General features: G+C 48.5%; 1 protein-coding gene across 6 annotated transcripts in view; it reads right to left on the bottom strand.

Annotated features, from left to right (window-relative positions):
* The window catches only part of NAV2 (neuron navigator 2), a 399056-nt gene that overhangs the window by 150326 nt on the left and 229971 nt on the right, over positions 1-18759 (bottom strand). For all 6 annotated transcript variants that reach the window (XM_046014626.1, XM_046014624.1, XM_046014625.1 and 3 more), the window contains 3 exons: positions 16825-16937; positions 11218-11326; positions 8990-9379 (listed from right to left, as the gene is read on the bottom strand). In XM_046014626.1, coding sequence (XP_045870582.1) covers positions 8990-9379; positions 11218-11326; positions 16825-16937 — 612 coding nt within the window. The remainder of the gene's footprint in view (positions 1-8989; positions 9380-11217; positions 11327-16824; positions 16938-18759) is intronic.

An 18759-nucleotide genomic window follows, 5' to 3' on the forward strand; every position in this document is an offset into this window, starting at 1 on the left:
GCGATGCCCAGACATCCTACCAGCATTCCTCATGCATTACCTCATTCAGTCCATGGCAGCTCTGGGCATGCGGATTCTCATTTGCAGAGGAGAGACCTGGCTTGCCAGAAAGATAAAGTGAGAACATAAAAGACCCCTACGGGACCTGTTCTATTCTCGGATCCAATTTGGAACCCCCAGGTTTTGCTTCTTAGTGCTAACACTGATTACTACTTGCCTTGAGTTAGAATTAAGTGTTGACCAACAGGGGACTCTCCCCCACTGGGCCCTGAGCTATTTCAGGGCAAGGACTGGAAGGCTCTGGGGCTGGCGTTTTCCTAGAGCCCCCAGAGGTCCATTCTGTAGGCTGCCACATACTCTGCTTAAGCACTCAGCCAGCCCTGCTTTGGAGCTGGCTTGGAGGCTGACATCTTGTGAGGGCCCTGGGTGGGTGCCCACATGTGAGGGGGAAATCTGGGATGGAGGGTGCTGAGGATAAACATCAACTCTTTCCCAGCCACTTCCGGCATGGCGCAAACCTGGAAGTTGTCCTGGCACCTCCATGCCCTTTGCCCAACTGGCCCCCATGGCAGGCTGAGTTCAACGGGAAGTCTCTCTGACCCTTGTGCATATCTGTTTCCCCAGGCTTGGCCTTACCCAGAACCCCTCGCTTGCATATTTAGGTATGTGTGGACTCTGGCAGCTTCTGACCAGAGCCCCCCCTCCCCTCCCCGCTCCTGCCTTCCATCTCCAACCCATCATAAAAGCACACCCACGCCCATATGTCTTCATGCCCTTGCTCTTGACCTTGGTCTGGCTGCTTGTTTATCCTTCAAGGCCCAGCTCACACGTCGTGAAGGTGCTGTAGCTGGCGGACACTGTGGTCGTGGACGACCTCTGGGTGCTCTGCCGGTGCCCCATCTGAGTGAAGCCACACGATAGCGCTGGGGGAGGGGCCTGGGGAACCGAGCCGCTCGCAGACACACATCTAAGAGTGGTGGAGCCAGCCTCGGACTCCAGGAGGGACTCCACAGCTCACACTCTGCCCGCTGCCTCTACCTCACGGGCCACTCAGCATTCCCCATGAGTGGCCCCACAGAAGCCCCTGCTTCCCCACCGCTCTCCAGGGCTCTCCACTGAACAGCCTCTGCCCTACCCTGTGCCATGATCTCCCCTCCCTAATGGGAGGGTTTAGGGGACAGGTTCTTGTTCATTTCTCTTGACCTCAGTGCCTTTAGCATAGTCTCTAATACAGATCAAATTTAATAAACACATTCACATGGAATTTCACTGCCTTTTACCCAGCGCCTCCGCAGAAGGCAGGCCAGTGGGGGCTTTCCAGTTTCCAGTTCCCTGAACGCCCATGCTTTGGGAAGCTCTGGAACCCGTGCTGATACAAGTGGGAGAGCAGGTGGTCAGAGCCCCTCCAAGAACCCTTCAAGGAGGCCCAAGGTATGGCTTTCTTCTCCCCAAACACCCATTTTGTTCCCTTTTCCCTCTCCTTCCCTGGAGGATTCTGGAGGGAAGGGGATGAGTGGGGAGGTAGGAAGGGGTTCAAATCCCAAAGCAAGCTAAGAAATTCTCAAGAAGTCAGGGCCTGGTTTCCCGAGAAGACAAGACACCCCTCCTTTCCCCTCTCTTCCCCATAAATTACCAGGTCAACATTCGCTATTAGTTATGAGCAGTGGTCTAGGCTGCCCGCGCCGAAGCTGGAGCACACGTCATTGCATGGAGCTGTCCCCAGTAAATCTTTCTTTAATCCTGGCCTCTGCCTGCTCCATCTATCGTCACCCACAGTGGCTGAAGTAGGCTCGGGAATGCTGGGGAATTTTTCCCCTTCCAGCCTGTTGTCCGCTCCACTGTTCTCTCTTTGATAAAACTGCCCACCAGCTGCCGATAAGGGCTGACGGATTTCCCACACTCAGTAAATCAAGGGGGTCGATGGCGCACAGAAGGGCACGGCGGATGCCTCCCCGGACATCAGGGACAGCTGACATTGGTAGCCAGAGCCATCAATCCGTCAAACAGCCCCCGTCAGGTGACCTCACAACCACGCGGGGGAAAGCTGTCACTCGTTCTGTAACACTTGGGGAAATGAATCCTGCATACCCCCAACCCCCCTGCCACACTCTGTGCTCGCTTACTCGAAAGACAGCTTCCTAGGAAAACAGGGGTCACTAGACTTGCCTGGGATATTTGACACCAGGGAAAGTATCAGACAGGGAAAAGTATTTATGGTTTCTGTGAATTCATATACCATTAAGACCTGTCAGTGAGGAAGTGCTGAGGGAAGCAGAGAGGAATGGAAAAACCCTACACAGGGACCTGGCCCAGCTCCGTCAACAGCGCACTGGGCTCCTCTGGGCTTGTGGCTTCATGCTGGAGCTCCACTGAAGGTTTTAAGTGTGTGTGTGTGCGTGTGTGTATGCACACGTGGGGTTGTATGCACAGTAAGTGGTCGGTGGTGCACTGGGAACAAGTGACTTTCCCAGGGCCTTAAAGACTGATCTGCCTACAGAGCTGAGTCTTCACATTTCAAAGGCAGTGTGACCCTTCTGACATCAGCAGGACCTGCCCAGGGGCCGACCCGCAACCTGGTCTTTCCAAGCCTTCTAAGAGCCTCTGAAGCAAGATCCTAGCAGAGGAAACAACCTGGAGAAACATGAGCCCATCCTTTTCGCATCCCAGAGGTGCTTGCCATGCCTGGCCATGACCCAGGGCCTCTGAGGACAGCGTCACCTAAAATCGTTTCTCTTGGCCCCAGGGTGCATTTTGGCTATAAGGAGTATTTTGGCTTCCTCTCCTACCAGTTTGCCAGGAACAACAGCCCAGCAAGGTCACTTCAGGTCTGGCCTAGAAAGACCATGAGAAACATTTACCAGATAAGAAAGAGACTTTCATGCTATTGGTGCTGCCTTTTTGGCCCATGGTGACGTCTGCTGTGATCGACACTGACCAGGTGAGAAACAACCCCCACATCCGTCCGTGATGGTCCATGAGGAAGGAAGAGAAGAACAGGGTGTCTCTATCTCCGCGGCCCCCCTGGCCCATGGCCCTCATGTTTGGGTGGTCTCTCTTTTCCTGTACTATCACTGCCCAGCCCACTATTGTGGGTAAGTCAAGTCCTGAGGAAAGAATCACCATCTCTGCTTGGATGGAATCACAGACAGCTTCTGGGAGGAGGTGACCTGGCAGCAACGATAGAGAAAGCACAGGTGTTGTACATACCAATGAGTCACCTGTTGCAGCTGAAATGCTTGTCTCCCTAACACCACTCAGCCCCACCCCCGCCAATTCATATGTTTGTATGTGGTTCACATGTTGAATGACCTCTGGGAGACAAGTGGGTTTGATGGGACTAGTGTCCTCAGAAGAAGAGGGAGACACACCCAAGCCTCTTCTGTCTGCCATGTGAGGACACAGAAAGCCAGGAAGGGGGCGCGCACCAGAACCCAGCCAGGCTGGCTCTGATCTTGGACTTTCAGCCTCCCGAATGGTGAGAAATAAATGTCTGGTGTTAAGTCCCCCTGCCTATGGTATTTTGCTAGAGCAGCCTGAGCTAAGACATGTTCTGATGGATTTATGGAGCTACAAGTGATTTGGCAGGAGTGGGTTCCTCTGCTTCTGAAGAACTGAGTCCCCCAGCGGTGCACCAGGCACTATCCGTTGATGGAGAAATCCCCAACACCTAATGGGGAAGACCGCAGCCATTTCGAGGCCAGCTCTGAAGACCATCTAGCTCACAACCCTGCTTTCTCTCCCCCACCACACTATTGGTCAAGCCACATTTGAAAGACAAGCCAACTGCTGCATTTGTCCCTTCCTCTGCCCGGAGTCCTAAACCAATAGAAGACAGAACTAAGGCAGAGAGAGAGGAGGAAACAGGCTCCCTGCGGAGCAGAGAGCCCGATGCGGGGCTCGATCCCAGGACCCTGAGATCATGACCTGAGCAGAAGGCAGGGGCTTAATCCACTGAGCCACCCAGGCGCCCCTGATCTGCATCTTTTAAAAAACAGAAATTTGGGTGAGGTTTCTGTTTCTCATTAAACCTTAAGATTTAAGGGCGCCTGGGTGGCTCAGTGGGTTAAGGCCTGTGCCTTCGGCTCAGGTCATGATTCCGGGGTCCTGGGATCGAGCTCCGTGTCGGGCTCTCTGCTCTGCGGGGAGCCTGTTTCCTCCTCTCTCTGCCTGCTTGTGATCTCTGTCTGTCAAATGAATAAATAAAATCTTAAAAAAAAAAAAAAAAAAGAAGACAGAACTAAAAGCAATCAAAACCACAGCGTCACAGCCGATATTGGCCACTAGATGGAGCTATGCATCTCACCAAAAAGACACCAGAGGTGAAGCTGATTTTCTCCAAGTTCCATAGATAGAATCCTTGAGATTCACAGCTGGAGATAGCAAGTTATAGAAGTCCAAGGTCCTGGGAGGGTGGGCATGGAGAACAGACCATGCACAAATAGTCATTCAATACCTACTTGTAGTCTCTGAGTTTAGAAAAATAATGGGCACAGCCTGCCTACCAGGAACTCCACCTTTGATGGGAGACAGAGATAGACAGGCACACAAACACAGAGTACATGATGGTTCTTGAGCATCCTGGACTCTGCCAAGCACTTTTCAAGTTCTATCGGTAGGTCCCAAAGGTTAAGGACTAGTCCCGGTTCATTTGGCAGAGTCAGGATTCACTCTCAACTCCATTTGCCTTTTAAGACTGTTTGCTCTCCTTGACACCAGCCAGCCCCTCTCAAACACCTCCTGCACAAAGTGAAAAGTTCACGTAAGGCTGGGTGTGAACCAAGGCCACCAGAAACACACAGACAGAGGTAACTCAGGCCGGGGACTTCAAGACAGCATCACAGAGGAAGATTTCTTTAATTACGATTATTATTTTTTTTTAGGAGGTGTCTATTTTTTAGGATAAGTCAGATGGGTTTGAGGCAAAAGGAATGCCATGGAGAAAGAGCCACGTCCTGAAGCACCAAGATTTACACATGTAGGACACAGCTTTGGGTACTGAATGGCAGGGAGCCCAGGGCAGTGGGAAGTGTGGGACACGTTGGGGGGATGTGGCCAGGGCTGAGGCAGGGAGGGCAGCGGATGAAAAGACCATAAAGACCCTCCCACGTACAGTTGAGATCTGTTCCCACAAGACATGGGAAGCCATCAAAGGTTCTTGGAAAAATTTCTGATGTTACATTTAAATGATCTTTTTTTTTTTTTTTTTTTCCCCTGGGAAGGGATGTATACTTTGGAACATGATACAACTCGGTGCCTCCTCTGAAAAGAAAAAAAAAAAATCATCTTTCCAAACATAAGGATGTTAAGTCTGTCCCTTTAATTTTATTCTATACCATATGGCACTTTGAATTTTTAGAAGATCAGTAAGCAGATTGACTTCACAGATCAAAACTTAGCAGGAGACATCTTTGTCTGTTATTTTCATTTCTTTTCCATTAAGTACAGCCAAAGTCCAATTTATCGATCTAATAAAAGGAAGTGGGCAGGTCCGGTAGCAACATGTAAAGGACTTAGACACGCCTCGTACACACTAAGTGCAATGGAAGAGTTTGATAAATACACACTTCGAAAGACAAGAGGCATTTGCTATTAGGTTCTTAGCAACACCCAGTGGAAATAAAGTCATGTCAGCAGCACCTTAGGGAGAACTGAGTGATGCACACAGGTGCCCGTGCACACACAGCCAGGGGAGACAATGAACCAGACACAGCAAAAAACAGCTGCTATATACCCAGCCAGGGTAGTGTGTCATTTAAAAAAAAAAACAACAACAAGTTCATAGGTTTTCAGAAACCAGAACTTAAAGTCAGGCATTCTAAATAAACTTGCTGTAAACTTTCACAAAAACTTTCCTTAAAGAGTCCCCAAGGGATTTATATGCTACTCACACATCAAGGCTGCTCCTACTAGCCAAATAAGCATCTGGATGAAAACTTTCATCATCTCACTGTTTCCAAGTGTCTGGATGTTTGAGGTTGATAAGACATCTAGACCTTGTCTGAAGCTCTGTGCCTTCATCAGATATTTTCCATTAATCAGATACGACTTCAAAGAGAAGTATCTAATTGTAGAAAGCTGAAGACCATTTTAATTGCAGCGCTGCAAGGCTTAGGGGAGGAAAGTGACGGACCTAACGTCACAGAGCTTGCAAGGGGTAGAGGAAGGCTCCGGCACAGACGGATATCTCAGTCTTTTCTTTCCACCACATCAACCACTTCAGCGAAATAACTTCCTTAGCAGAGCCTAAAGCCCAGAATAAGAGCCCAGACCTTCGATACCTACACGTTGTCATGTGTGGAAGAGCGGAGTACAAAGGACAGTAAAACTGAACTCAGCATAGGAAGGCACACTGGTAACATGGTTTCAAAGCAGAAACTCACACACATTTCCATAGAGTGTTATCCTACTTAACTGTTCCGGAGTGTTACAACTAAAAGGAGTATTTGATGCCATTTCGGCTCCCCCCCTCCGCATTTGGAAGGTAAAGCTCTCCCCTAAAGAAAAGCCAGACCAGAGTTCTCCAGTTTCAATCACTGGGTGGTTTGCTTACATTTCAGTGATTTTATCTACACTTGCTCTGAACGTATCTCACTTGCTCAAAGTGTAGGGTTTCCCCAAGCAGGAGCTGAAATGTAAACACTTGTGCTGTTTCACAGGGATAAAAGTTATGGCTGAAGAGCTAAAAACAAAACAAAACAAAACTGGGAATGTCTCTCCAAGACATCACTAAGGTTCAGGGGACGGTGTTTTTCAATGTCTCCACCTTGTGGAAGTGGTCAATACTACATCACAATCAGACACCAACTACTGAAGATGAAGACTGACGCGACAGTAAAATTAACAAGAAGAAAGAAGGAAAATCCCAAAATAACTAAAAAATATTTCAGTAGCATATTACAATGGGAATTGATGGTGATAATCTTGAGGCATGTTGGATACCAAAAGTCTTTTAAATAATAATAAAAAGGTAAAGTATATGCAGTTTAATTTTAGTAATAGGTGTGTCTATTTTTTGTGCCATGGAAAACCAGCAACACGAAATGATGCTCTTAGTTACCCAGATCATTTCCAACCCATTAGCGTTGCCAGCCATTCCGGAAAGCAGAAATTTGTTACAAAGGGTTGGATGGTTCCTATCTTCCAAGGTTTCACTCACCAAGATAGTTCTAAAAGTGACAGGCAGAAAGAAAGCCAAAGAACCTCTGTAGCTGAGATTCTCATTGAGTAAAAAACATGCCTACTCAGGTAAACGTAAGCAAAAGTAGTTTTGAAATAAACTCCAGCAGTTGCGTTATTTTAATGTAGCAATAAAATATTGGGCAAGATGATGTACTAACAGGCTCTAGCTTTGAAGCCACAAACTCTGGGCTCTGCCTCCTAATCACTTTGGGACCTTGGGCAAGTTATTTAACCCTACAGAGCCTAGGTTTACTCATCCATAGAATGGGAATTATGGTATCACCTGCTTGCTATGAGGACAGAACAAGATAATGCATATAAAGCCCTGGCCCAGGGCTCAGCACACAGTGGGAGCATTAGCTATTATCAAGCTTATGAAAGTATGGACTCACCCTTGGGGGTCCTGATTACTCTGTTCATGGAAAGGAGCAGTATGATTATTCTTCCTGATTTCTATTATCTGCAATTTTTCTGACTGCTATAATGGGAGAGGAGGAAAAGACAGTGGAGAACTTCTGTACAAGTGACGCTAATACATGGAGAAATCCCAGGCACGTGAAATAAACAGAGGCACCTTCTGTTTACACAGCGGTCTGGAAGTGGAGCTAAAGTCAGGCGTCCACGCCACGTGCCACCCTTGGCCACGATGTGGCTTAGACACCATCCCACCGTTCCCCCGAACTTCAGGTGTGAGCAAATGGATCACAGGGAGGCTGGGTTTGTTCCTTCATCTATCGAAGCACATGTTCATTCATTCAGCACAATTTCTAAGTCCCTGCATGTACAGGGCACTGGGGATAAGGCAGCGAACAAGCCAGCCGACGCCCCAGCTTCGTGGTGCTTACTGTGTTGTAAGCACGAGGAGCCAAAAGACAATAAAACATACACACATCATCAGGATAATTTCAAATAGTGATAAGCTTTCAAAGGAGCATAAGATGATGACGGAGAGGACGAGGGCAAGGGGTAGGCCACGTAACTCCTTCAAGGTGAATGGTCAAGGACGTCTCCCCCAAAGAGAGGCCAGTGGGGCAAGAAGGAAGAACCAGACTTGCCGGGACCAAAGATGGGGGTGCAGAAGTGAGGTCCGCAGTGCCCAGCCCGGGAAGCAGTGACGAGCTTGATGAGACCAAAGAGAAAGGGCAGCCACAGCAGAGGAAGCAAGGCGGGTGGAGAGCGGGGATCTCTGAGGGGAAGGTGAGGGCCACACCCCATAGGGCCAGGGAGGCCAGGCTGAAGAGTCTGGTTTCCATCTTAGGTGCAAGGCTTGGTTTCAAGGATCAACATAGTAGGTTTAGGGTTTTTTTGTTTTTTCATTTTAAGATTTTATTTATTTATTTGACAGAGAGAGTGAGAGAGCATAAGCAGGGGGAGCGGCAGAGGGAGAGGGAGAAGCAGGGAACCCGACGCGGGGTTACTCATATCGACTAGAGGGGGGATTCCCACTGAGCAGGGAACCCAATGTGGGGCTCGATCCCAGGACTCTGGGATCATGACCTGAGCCGCAGGCAGACGCTTAACCATCCAGGCGCCCCAGCACAATAGGTTTGTTACCAACCATCGCTCTGGTTGCTGCTGGAGCCTTGCTAGACCCCCCAGCAAGTTACTGCCTATGTCTGGACAGCAGCCCACATCTGGTGACTCTCAGCCCAGGAGGTTCCCCTCCAACCGCACAGCCTTTGACGGAGCAGAAAGCAAAGTAGACAGTTCGATCTCCTTCAGAGAACTTAAACAAAGCCCAGCAAAAGAGAAACAGGCCGCCAAGCCACCTCCCGCTCTGGGAAAAGAGAGAGAAGCCCCAGGTACTCACCCGCTCGTGATGTCATCCGTCCGGATGTTCTTGCTCAGAACATCCCCGTCACTCATGTAGCCGGGGGCGTCCATGCTGATGCCTTCCAGGTCCATCTCGTCTCCTGCCTTGTCTGAGACGTCCACGTGGCACACGCTGCTTCCCCTGGAGGCCAGCTGCCTCCTCAGGGGGGCAGAGTATACATAGCGGCCCGACTCGGTGTTGATGAAGCGGCTCGCATTGGCTCGAGGTGGGTACCCGTTGCCCATAGACGGGGCGTCTCCCGCTTGGAGCCGAGGGCTGGACTGGCCGAGTCTCCAGGACAGGGGAGTGGGTCTGCTGGTCAAGCTGAGGATACTGCGCCCGCTTATCTCTGTGGTGACGTTGGTGTCGAATGTGGTCTCCAATGTGCTAGAAACATCAAACCAGCCTTGGCTTAGACAGACCCTCATGTATTTAGTATCCTTTTGCAGTTTGTATGTTCTTTACATTTTTCTGAGAACTGTGAAATATTTTCTATATACAAAATAGGATCAAATAACAGCCACTGATATACCACGCAGCGTGTTTCCTTTGTGAGAAATGAAAAGACGGAGCTGTACATCCGTAGGACACTCTGAAAAGCCCAGCAATCTCCCTTCCAACCCGAGAAATTAAAGAGAAAATGCCAAAACAGTAACGAGGGGGTATAACACACGCAGGGGCCCACACCTTCTTGCAGACTGTGTCACAGCTCCCCTTTCTACCCTTTCCACTCTGGAGCTCCCAATGTCACCTGTCACATGCTCAGCTCCCATGGACCAAGCAGGTAGGGAGAGCCCTGATTTTCTAGCTCTAAGCTCCCTTTCCCCAACACTTCTGCTTCTCCTACATTTTCTCCAAAAGGACAACTAAACTTTGCAAGGAAAAGGCTGGGAGAGTAGGATATACCCAGGCTTGAGGTCCATAATAAATTAAGTCACAAGGATCTGATTTTGTCAGGAGACTGGGTTCATCCCTGGCCATTGATAAGTCTCCTGTGTCCACACTTGTGGCTCTGTAGCTCTTGCGGTCCAAGCAAGCTGGTCACTGTACCTCTGTGGAGGACACGGGGTCTTCTGACTGACCAGAGAGGGTCTTTCCTGCAGAAAAGCCATCAAAGATCTCCCTGCTGTCATCATGACCATCCTAGCTCATGACAAGAAAGCCATCCCACAGTCACACCCCCCCAGCAAGTCAGTTTTGGTGATCAGGGTGGAAAGAGGATGATTCATACTTGATCACAAAGTCCCAGGGCCTCCTGGCTGGCTCCACACCATCACATAGCTGAAGGTTTGGCGGGGGGCACCCCATCATCACCCCCTAAGCTGACTGTCCTCTGGAAGAACCAATTTGGTGCCTCAGCTGTTTTACTGTTTCCCTCTGATTCGAGAAACAGCCTTACTATCCTCACACTGGGGTAAGGTTCAGGCCCCTGTCTTATTTAAGAGAGAACTCCCAGTGCTTCACCCCAATCTGCCAAAGCTGCCAGGAGTGGAGAAGCCCTGTTGTCTCCTTGTTCTATCCATTGATCAAAGAGACTGAAATTGGAGAATAGGAGACTCCTCGGGAGTCCATGGGGGTAACCAGGACTTTGCCCTCATTATCAAAGCCCAGCACAAACTGTAAAACTTGATTCTGCCAAAATCCACCAAGGGGTGTCTGAGGGCTGCATCCTCTTCAACTTCTTCCTCAACACTGAAAACAACCTGATGAGTGTTTCCAATGGAATCTAGATTTCATCCAACTAAATCATAGTTTAAACGTGATCCTAAGTTTTTATAAATATTTCCTTCCATGTCTCATACGCGGGCATGACTAACAACATTACAGAGCGTTGTGTATCGGAAGACTGGGTAGGAATTCAAGCTATTCACTTTATCACACAGGTCAAATATAGTTCACCTGCTCCTTTTCACAGCACAGTCCAGGCTTGGAAAAGGCAAGGAAAGCGAAACCTAATGGAACTTGTCCACCATACTCTCTGTCGCATGGATCTAGCACCATCTGCTTGGGGGAGCGACCAGCCTACCCTCGTTTTCGCTCCTTCCAGTTCTCTTCTGCACATTGCATGGCATTCCCTGTGAGTTCTAGCACATTTGGGGATCAAAGTTATTTATTCCATTACTAGCTAAGGCACTTTGCCAGTGGCACAAACACACACAGGAGAAGCTGCATGGAAATCAAGCTGCCTGCAAGTCCGCAAAAGAATTCACGTGGCGGATGCCTACCTGTGTGTGACCTGAGTCCCCCGTAAACTAGACATGGTCTCCTCCAAATTCTGCCGCAGGTCGGCGATGTTCTTCACGGTCCGCAGTCGCCGGGCCTCGGGGTCTTCCCCTGGAACGATGGTGGTTAAGACGTTTAGTTCTCTGCTGGATCGTGAGCGCCGTGAAACAGGCCACGTTCCATGCTCACCGAGGGACGCTTAAGGATCTGAGAACACGTGGATGGATGGACACGCAAAGGAAGCTGTTAAATCCAAGGAGAGAAGTCTTTCTTTCCCCTCCAGGTCCCTCCTGAGAAAGGTGAAGTCTAGCTTATAGGAGAAGCCAGGCACCCAGTCTGAGGGGCAAATACGTTTTCAAATGGTCTCCAATAGTGGGCGTTGGTGGTATAGTGGTGAGCATAGCTGCCTTTCAAATGGTCTCCAATAAAGACACACATGAGTTAGGTCTGAGCACCCCCCACGATGCATCTTCTGCCCACGCAAAAGCAGGTGAGGCATTTTATCTTCTCACCCACTGGCAATAACGCGCTGCTCTCGACCAGCCCTACTTCATAAATGGGACTGGCACGGTGGCTAAAAGATCTTCACTTATTAATCACAAATACTCCTACAGAGAGAGGTCCGCCTCTTTCTGTGAGATTTACTATGTCTCAAATTCTGGTTCCTCTAACTCACTGGCTGTGGGACTCAGGGGGAAGGTGCTGACCCTCTCTCTAGCCTTCTGATTCCAGAGGATTGCAATGAGGATGGTAACAGCCGTGACCTCGTAGGACAGCGCTAGGGAATTAAACGGGCTGGGGTCTGGAGATCCCTGAGCACAGAGCCCACCTCAAGCACTGACCCATGCCCGCTGGTGCCGCAGAGTGGGAAGCCATCAAGAGGACTGAGGGCTTCTCTTCGGGCCACAAGAGACTTCCATTCTTGGGGCAAGATTTTCTGGAGGACACCTGGCCAGGCGGAGGTCAAGCCGGGTCAAGTGTACCAGGAGACAAAGGCCATACAGAAGCTGGAAAACCACGTGCCCTCAAGAGTAGCCTTGCTCTGGGTTCTCTGGCTATTCTGCTTTGTTTGGGCTGAGTGAGTGCAGAGGAGACGGGCATCTCCCCAAAAATGATGAAAAGGAACAAGTGTCTTTCCCTCAGAGTAATTCCAGGGAGGGCTGAGAAGACCACAGAACCACCATCGAGACTCTTGAAAAACCTGTGACTCTCTCAGTCAAGAGAGTTGAGCAACCTTATTAAAGAAATCTCCGCACAGAACACAGGGCACATGGGTACAGCGAGGAGGATTTACACGAGACGCTGAGAACTCCCAGCAGTCGCCATTAATAAGGCAACAGGCCGCTAAGAAATGGCACAGCATCGACTTTCTTTCTGAGACAAAACAGCCTCCATAGGTTGTTCTTGACATGGTGGTGCCTGGAGGCTGGCAGATGGACCGAATGATAGATGTGAGATTTTATGGGGAAAACTGGCTCTAGCCAACTCTCTTGTCCTTGAAAATGCCAAGTGTTTTCAATTTTCTCCCCCTTTTGAACCAAGAGAAAGTTGGAAGGCATTTTTCTCTTATCTGAAAAGTGGTCCCACTTACATTTCCCACCCAATTCTTTAAAAATACATCTATGGATGTGTTTTGAAAGGAAAGCAGTGATGAATGTTTGCTTACCTCCCCTGAGAGGCGCTGGAAGACTAACTGCATCTTTCTCCTGGGGCCATCAGGTAAATATCTTTAGTTTGGCCACATTCTATCTATGTACGAAGGCCGAAAAGGTACGGACCCTTTGGACAGCTCTAGGCCCCGCGGTACACTTTTATCAAAGCTAAGTCTAGGCACACATCTTCAAACTAATTAATTAATCACATATCAAATTATAATAACTATACTTATTTCTCCAAGTCTCTCCTAATCAACATGTTTGTCTGCTAACACTCCTTTAGAAATTCAAAGATCTTCAACATGGGAAAGTAACTCACCCTTACTCTTTTTTTTTTTTTTAAACCTGTACAGGCCTCCTCATGTCTTTAAACTTTTTTTTTAAGATTTTATTTATTTGACAGAGACCACAAGTAGGCAGAGAGGCAGGCAGAGAGAGGAGGAAGCAGGCTCCCCGCTCAGCAGGGAGCCTGACGTGGGGCACGATCCCAGGACCCTGAGATCACGACCCAAGCTGAAGGCAGAGGCTTTAACCCACTGAGCCACCCAGGCGCCCCCAACTCACCCTTACTCTTAGTGACCGTCACACAAATCTATGGATGCCTGAGACCTACTTATTGTCCAGAAATGCTTGGTCAGAATAGGGTTGAAGAAAAAGCACAGACTATCTGCACTTTGGCAGATAAAGACTTGAATCTTGGCAGTGCTGGACTTGACTTCAAGTAAGTCAGTGATCTTTCTGAATGCCATCTATAAAATGGGGATGAAAACCTTCCCTGAAAGGGTCAGTTGGAGGATTAAATGAAGATGCGTATGATATGGCTGGCCCAAGAGAAGGGTATATTGGATTTGGGTTTCATTCTTTTCCCTGGGGTGGGATGTGTGTGTGGGGAGGGGTGTCTGCTGGGAAATGTCTGCTCCCCTCAGAACTCTACACATACCAGATTCCAAGAGCAATGCAGAAAGGCAAGCCAGGAACCCACCTGCCTTGCTTAGGTGATCACACTCTAAATTGCCAATTCTGCCCCACGGATGATGTAAGAATCCCCTACCAACTCACTGCCTGAACAAAATAAGAACCCAACCATGCTCCCGTGGGAAGAGAGGCTCCTTCTGCTCACATACAGAAATGTTAAGCTATTCCATGCTCCCTGCAGCTCTGCTGAATTTGCAAGGTCAGCCTTCCTCGGGCCACTGGTCGTGATGGAGAGAACACCACATTCTGATCACATAGAGCCGAGTTTGGGGGGATGTCAGGGTGTTACAAGAGGAACATGGAAGGAACTCAGGATTTTTACTTGGAGTAAGGAGCCTTAAGGAAGAACCTGTTGTATGACAGAGAATGGAAATTATCTGTGGGCTACAGGAGTTGGATTATATCCAGTGATTAGAAACGAAAGAATAAAGAATCCTGTTATTAGTTAGAGTCAACAAAAATGGAAGGGCTGCCTTATGAAGGAATAACTTCCTGTCCCAATATCCAAGCAGAAACTGAAAGACATTTCATCAGTGATGGACAGAAGGGATTCATGGATCAGATAATAAACAGGTGTGCGTGTTCCCTTCTAACCTTACCACCCAAGATGCAGGTCTTAGGTGTAATTTTTAAAAATATATTAAAAAAATTTCTTTAAGATTTTATTTATTCATTTGACAGAGAGAGGGGGATCACAAGTAGGCAGAGCAGCAGGCAGAGAGAGAGGGGGAAGCAGGCTCTCGCTCAGCAGAGAGCCTGATGCGGGGCTTGATCCCAGGCCCCTGAGATCATGACCTGAGCCAAAGGCAGAGGCTATAACCCACTGAGCCACCCAGGTGCCCCCTCAGGTGTAATGTTATGCAAATGACAAAGCACCATGGGAAAATCCACCTGATCCCCCTTCCCTGTCAAAGGAGGGGAAGAACAAACCAATTGGTCAAATTGTCTCCTAAATGTCCCTTTCTTTCTTTCTTTCTTTCTTTTCTTTTTATTTTTTTGAAAGAGCGAGTGAGCGTGGGGCCCAATGCAGAACTTGATCGATCTCATGACCCTGAGATCATGACATGAGCCCAAATCAAGAGTCAGGCACTCAAGTGACAGAGCCACCCAGGTTCCCCCTAAATGTCTATTTCTAAATACACCTACCATTCACTGTCATTTCAAGGGATTGGCTGTGGATAAGTTCATTTAACCTTGTACTACCATTTGCTATCTCTATAAAATAATCCACAGTACAGTCACACATTTGATTTCTACTCCTTGAATGTGAAGACAAGCCACTCTGATTAAGAAATTCCCATCAGCAAAAGGAAGAAAAAGGAAGGAAGAAAGGAAGGAAAGAAGGAAGGAAGGAAGGGAGGGAGGGAGGGAGGGAGGGAAGGCAAAATTCCCATCAGCAATACATGCCGTCAGACTTCAGAAAAGCCAGAGTGCGTGATCAGACAAGCCTGGCTGCATAGATCTGTCCCCACACCAACTACAGCGTCTCAGGTTCCCCGAGCGCTTCCTTGGCTGTGCAGGCCTGATGCAGAGGAGACACATGGAGAAAAAGAGAAACTGGTGAAAGATCACAGGCTGTAATCTGTCACTCTGAAATTCAAGTGTGATGTGGAATGTTCTCTGGCTGCTGCTTTTGCTTTTCAAATGTGAATTCTGCCAGCCTGTGTCTGACACGAATCCACACTACTCCACGGGACACACGTCTGATACACGCCGGGCTCTCAGAGCGCTGGCCCGGCTCCTTTGATGTGTGCACAGAAGAACATGGGCTGGAATGCGTGTGGAGACCTGAGCCGTCACCGAACGGCACGCCCTTCTCGTAGCGGGCCCTTCGGCTGGCCTCTCTGTGTCCTCATCTGCAAGGGGGCTACAGAGCTTGGTGAGAAGGAAGCACAAAATCAATCCCAAATGTGGGGCCCTGAGCCGCTGCAAGACAGATCACTTATAAATGGCTTCAAAACTCTGCCCCATCACCATGCCTGACCAGCAGAACCAGAAGGAAATAGTTAAATCGCTGAGAGCCTCTGAAATTAATACTCAGAGTTAATGGTGAGATGGGTACGATTCCATCACGTGGGCTGCAGACCAATTCCACAGCTGTAATGTGGCTATTAAAATGGTGTGGTCATGGATATTTAGTCTAATAAATGGATTTTAAACATGGATTCAATTTTTAACCCAACTCTGGAAGTGGTAAGATATGTGAAGAATAACACAACCACCGCTAAATATGTGGTTTACCGCTTGCTTCCCTGATTAGAAGTTGCTGGAAGAGAGGGCACAGAGTTGGGGAACAGGGAAGACAGACAGAGGGGGTAGTAACTCCAAAGCCAGTGCAGGAGGAATCCTAACTCTTATGCTAACTTTTCTCCTTTAAGAATATGACAGTATAACATTAATAAATCAGTATCTGTGCCATTAAGTACATAACAACTGTGGATTTTATGTTTTCACATAAAATAATACCCCTTTAATCATCATCATCTAGGTTATATTAAAATAATATTTAGATATGCTCATTTCTTTCTTTTTGGTAAAAGAAGCATGCTGTATTCTTCTTTCCGATTAATGGATAAGCTAAGAATGTGTTTGCGATCAGTGCTTCCATACAGGAAAGAAAAGAAGACAGTGTTTTATAGCAAAAGTGACTTTATCTGAAGAGTAAACAAGGAGATTCAAGGTTAAGTGTCAGAGTAGCCCAGAGCCCCTACTGGAATGAAATGGAATATGTATTAAAATAAGATCTGCCAGTAAGTAAGGGACTTACAATCCTAGGGACGAGGAAGTGGATGGTGTAAGAGAGGACAAGGAAGCAAGAAGAAGGAAAATAATAAAAAATAAAGTAAGTTCGCTTAGCTTATCCATCAATGCAACAGTGAAGTCACTCCGAGTCAGGCTGGGTTTGTGCCCTTCCAGTAGGTGGCATACGGGAGGCCTCATCGCCAGCAGACACAGACGTTCCGGGGGCTCCATACTCACCGGTGAGTTCTTGCAGAGCAGGCTGTCCACTCTTGGTGTAGTGGCTGGGCTCCATGCTCAAACCCGCGGAGCTGGATTCAGCGGTAACATTCCCTTCGGTGTCTGTCTGGGACCTTCACACACAAACCAAAGCAGACACACTTGTCACAAGCGGTAGCTACCACATCTGGACCACTGTGGTCTGACCACAGCACCCACCATCGCTCCCTTCAACAAGAAGCTTTAGAACAGAGCAGACCAGCAGACTGACTCTAAATAATTCATTGGCGCTTGTGGAGCAATGTCCTAGAAACAGAGAGAGCCACCGAACTGTAAAAGATGAAATATTCATTGCCCAAATGGAGGGTCTGCAAGCCCTCGCTGGGGAATGCTTCTCTGAATCCCCATCAGGGAGCTAGGTCTAGCCAGAAAAACGCTGGAGAGTACAGCGTGGCTTGGATCATTTAACCTCTGCCAAAGAGCAAACTTCTGAGTACTCAGCAATGCCAGCAAGTCAAGCATAAAGATGACTCCATTAACAGCTCCACGGCCCTCCCCCGATCCTCCTGACACGGCTCTCTCTGAAGAGGTGACTATGAAACCGGTCGGGAGTGGGTGCCAAGCAGGTGTGTTTGCCCTCTCCGTCTCTGATTCAGAGCTCAGATCTTCTGAGATGAAAGGTCGCATTGATCATTATTTCAGCACTTGACTGAGATCTGTACTTCCCCAAACCATCTCTGTGCCCTCATTTGTCAAGCAAATCAAGGCAACTGCTTCATGCAATGCCTTCTTGTCACAATTACCTCTGCTGACTTCGGCATGGCGTGCAAATGTGTAATCGCACTCAGATGCATAACCCTGGGTGTAGCCTTATTAATTCATTAGCATCCTGAGCTCATTCAGCCAGATTTCACTCTCTATGAAGAAAGCGTCTGCCAAGAATGTGAACGGTCTTCAGTGTGGGGGATGTACTGGGAAACCTCGTCATCCATCCTGCCCCGCCTGTGCCCTCCAAATGAAGCCATCAGTTCCAAATTCCTGCTGTCTCCAACCGTTGAGGATATTCGGATCCACACTGCTCCTCCGGACCCCCTGGCCAGAGTCCAAGGTCTCATCCTCTCTGCCCTAGAAGTACTGTGTAAACAGGTACACCGCCTCCAGCCTACGGGTTGCGAACCGCAGCCAAGTATTGGAACCAGCCCACAGATTCTCACTGGTCTGTGTAGGATTTTAACGCTTTTTGAATGTGTTTCAACATTTTAAAATTGGGAGATTTCGCAAGAAATATCTGGATTTCTGCCTTGTCCCTTTCTCTTTTTTTTCCGTAAAAACAAAGAAAGTCCTGATTGACTTTCTTGCAGGGCGCCACCTGCTGGCGCCAAGGGATGGTTGCTCCCTCCGGAGGAGCCCAGAACTCCAGAGGCCATAGTCCCATTACCCCAAGCCGCTGATTTATATTACCGTTTGGGTCTGAATCAGGCATCTGAACCTGTGCTCTCTATTCTAGACTGCCTGTAGGTCTGATCTACTTCCCCACACCATCCTGTGCTGATTTTTGTGATACTGGGGTGATCACATCCCTCTGAGGAAAGGCCTCTGATAGTTTCCATCGCCCATGGAGAAAGTTCTTAAGTCCTTAACTGTGGAAGACAATGCCCCACTGGGGATTCTTCCTTCATCCCCAGCCCTGTGTTCTACCACTCCTGCCCTTTATACATAGCCCGGGCCCTATATTCCACCTGAGCCTTCCCTCCATTCTGAGATCACATCATGCCCTTAGCAGTTATGTCTTCGCAGTTACTGTGACCTGCGCCCAAAGGCTCTTTTCCTCTTTCTTCCTCCCTTTGCATCCAATCTGCCTTCAACACGCAGTTCCCACGTCATCTTGGCCAGAAAGGCTCCCCGGGGGGTACTAGCTGATGGCCCCCCCGTGTGTTTCTACAGCGCTCTCACTCG

This window comes from Meles meles, chromosome 8 (genome assembly GCF_922984935.1).
Source record: "Meles meles chromosome 8, mMelMel3.1 paternal haplotype, whole genome shotgun sequence".
NCBI classification, from domain to species: Eukaryota; Metazoa; Chordata; class Mammalia; order Carnivora; family Mustelidae; genus Meles; species Meles meles.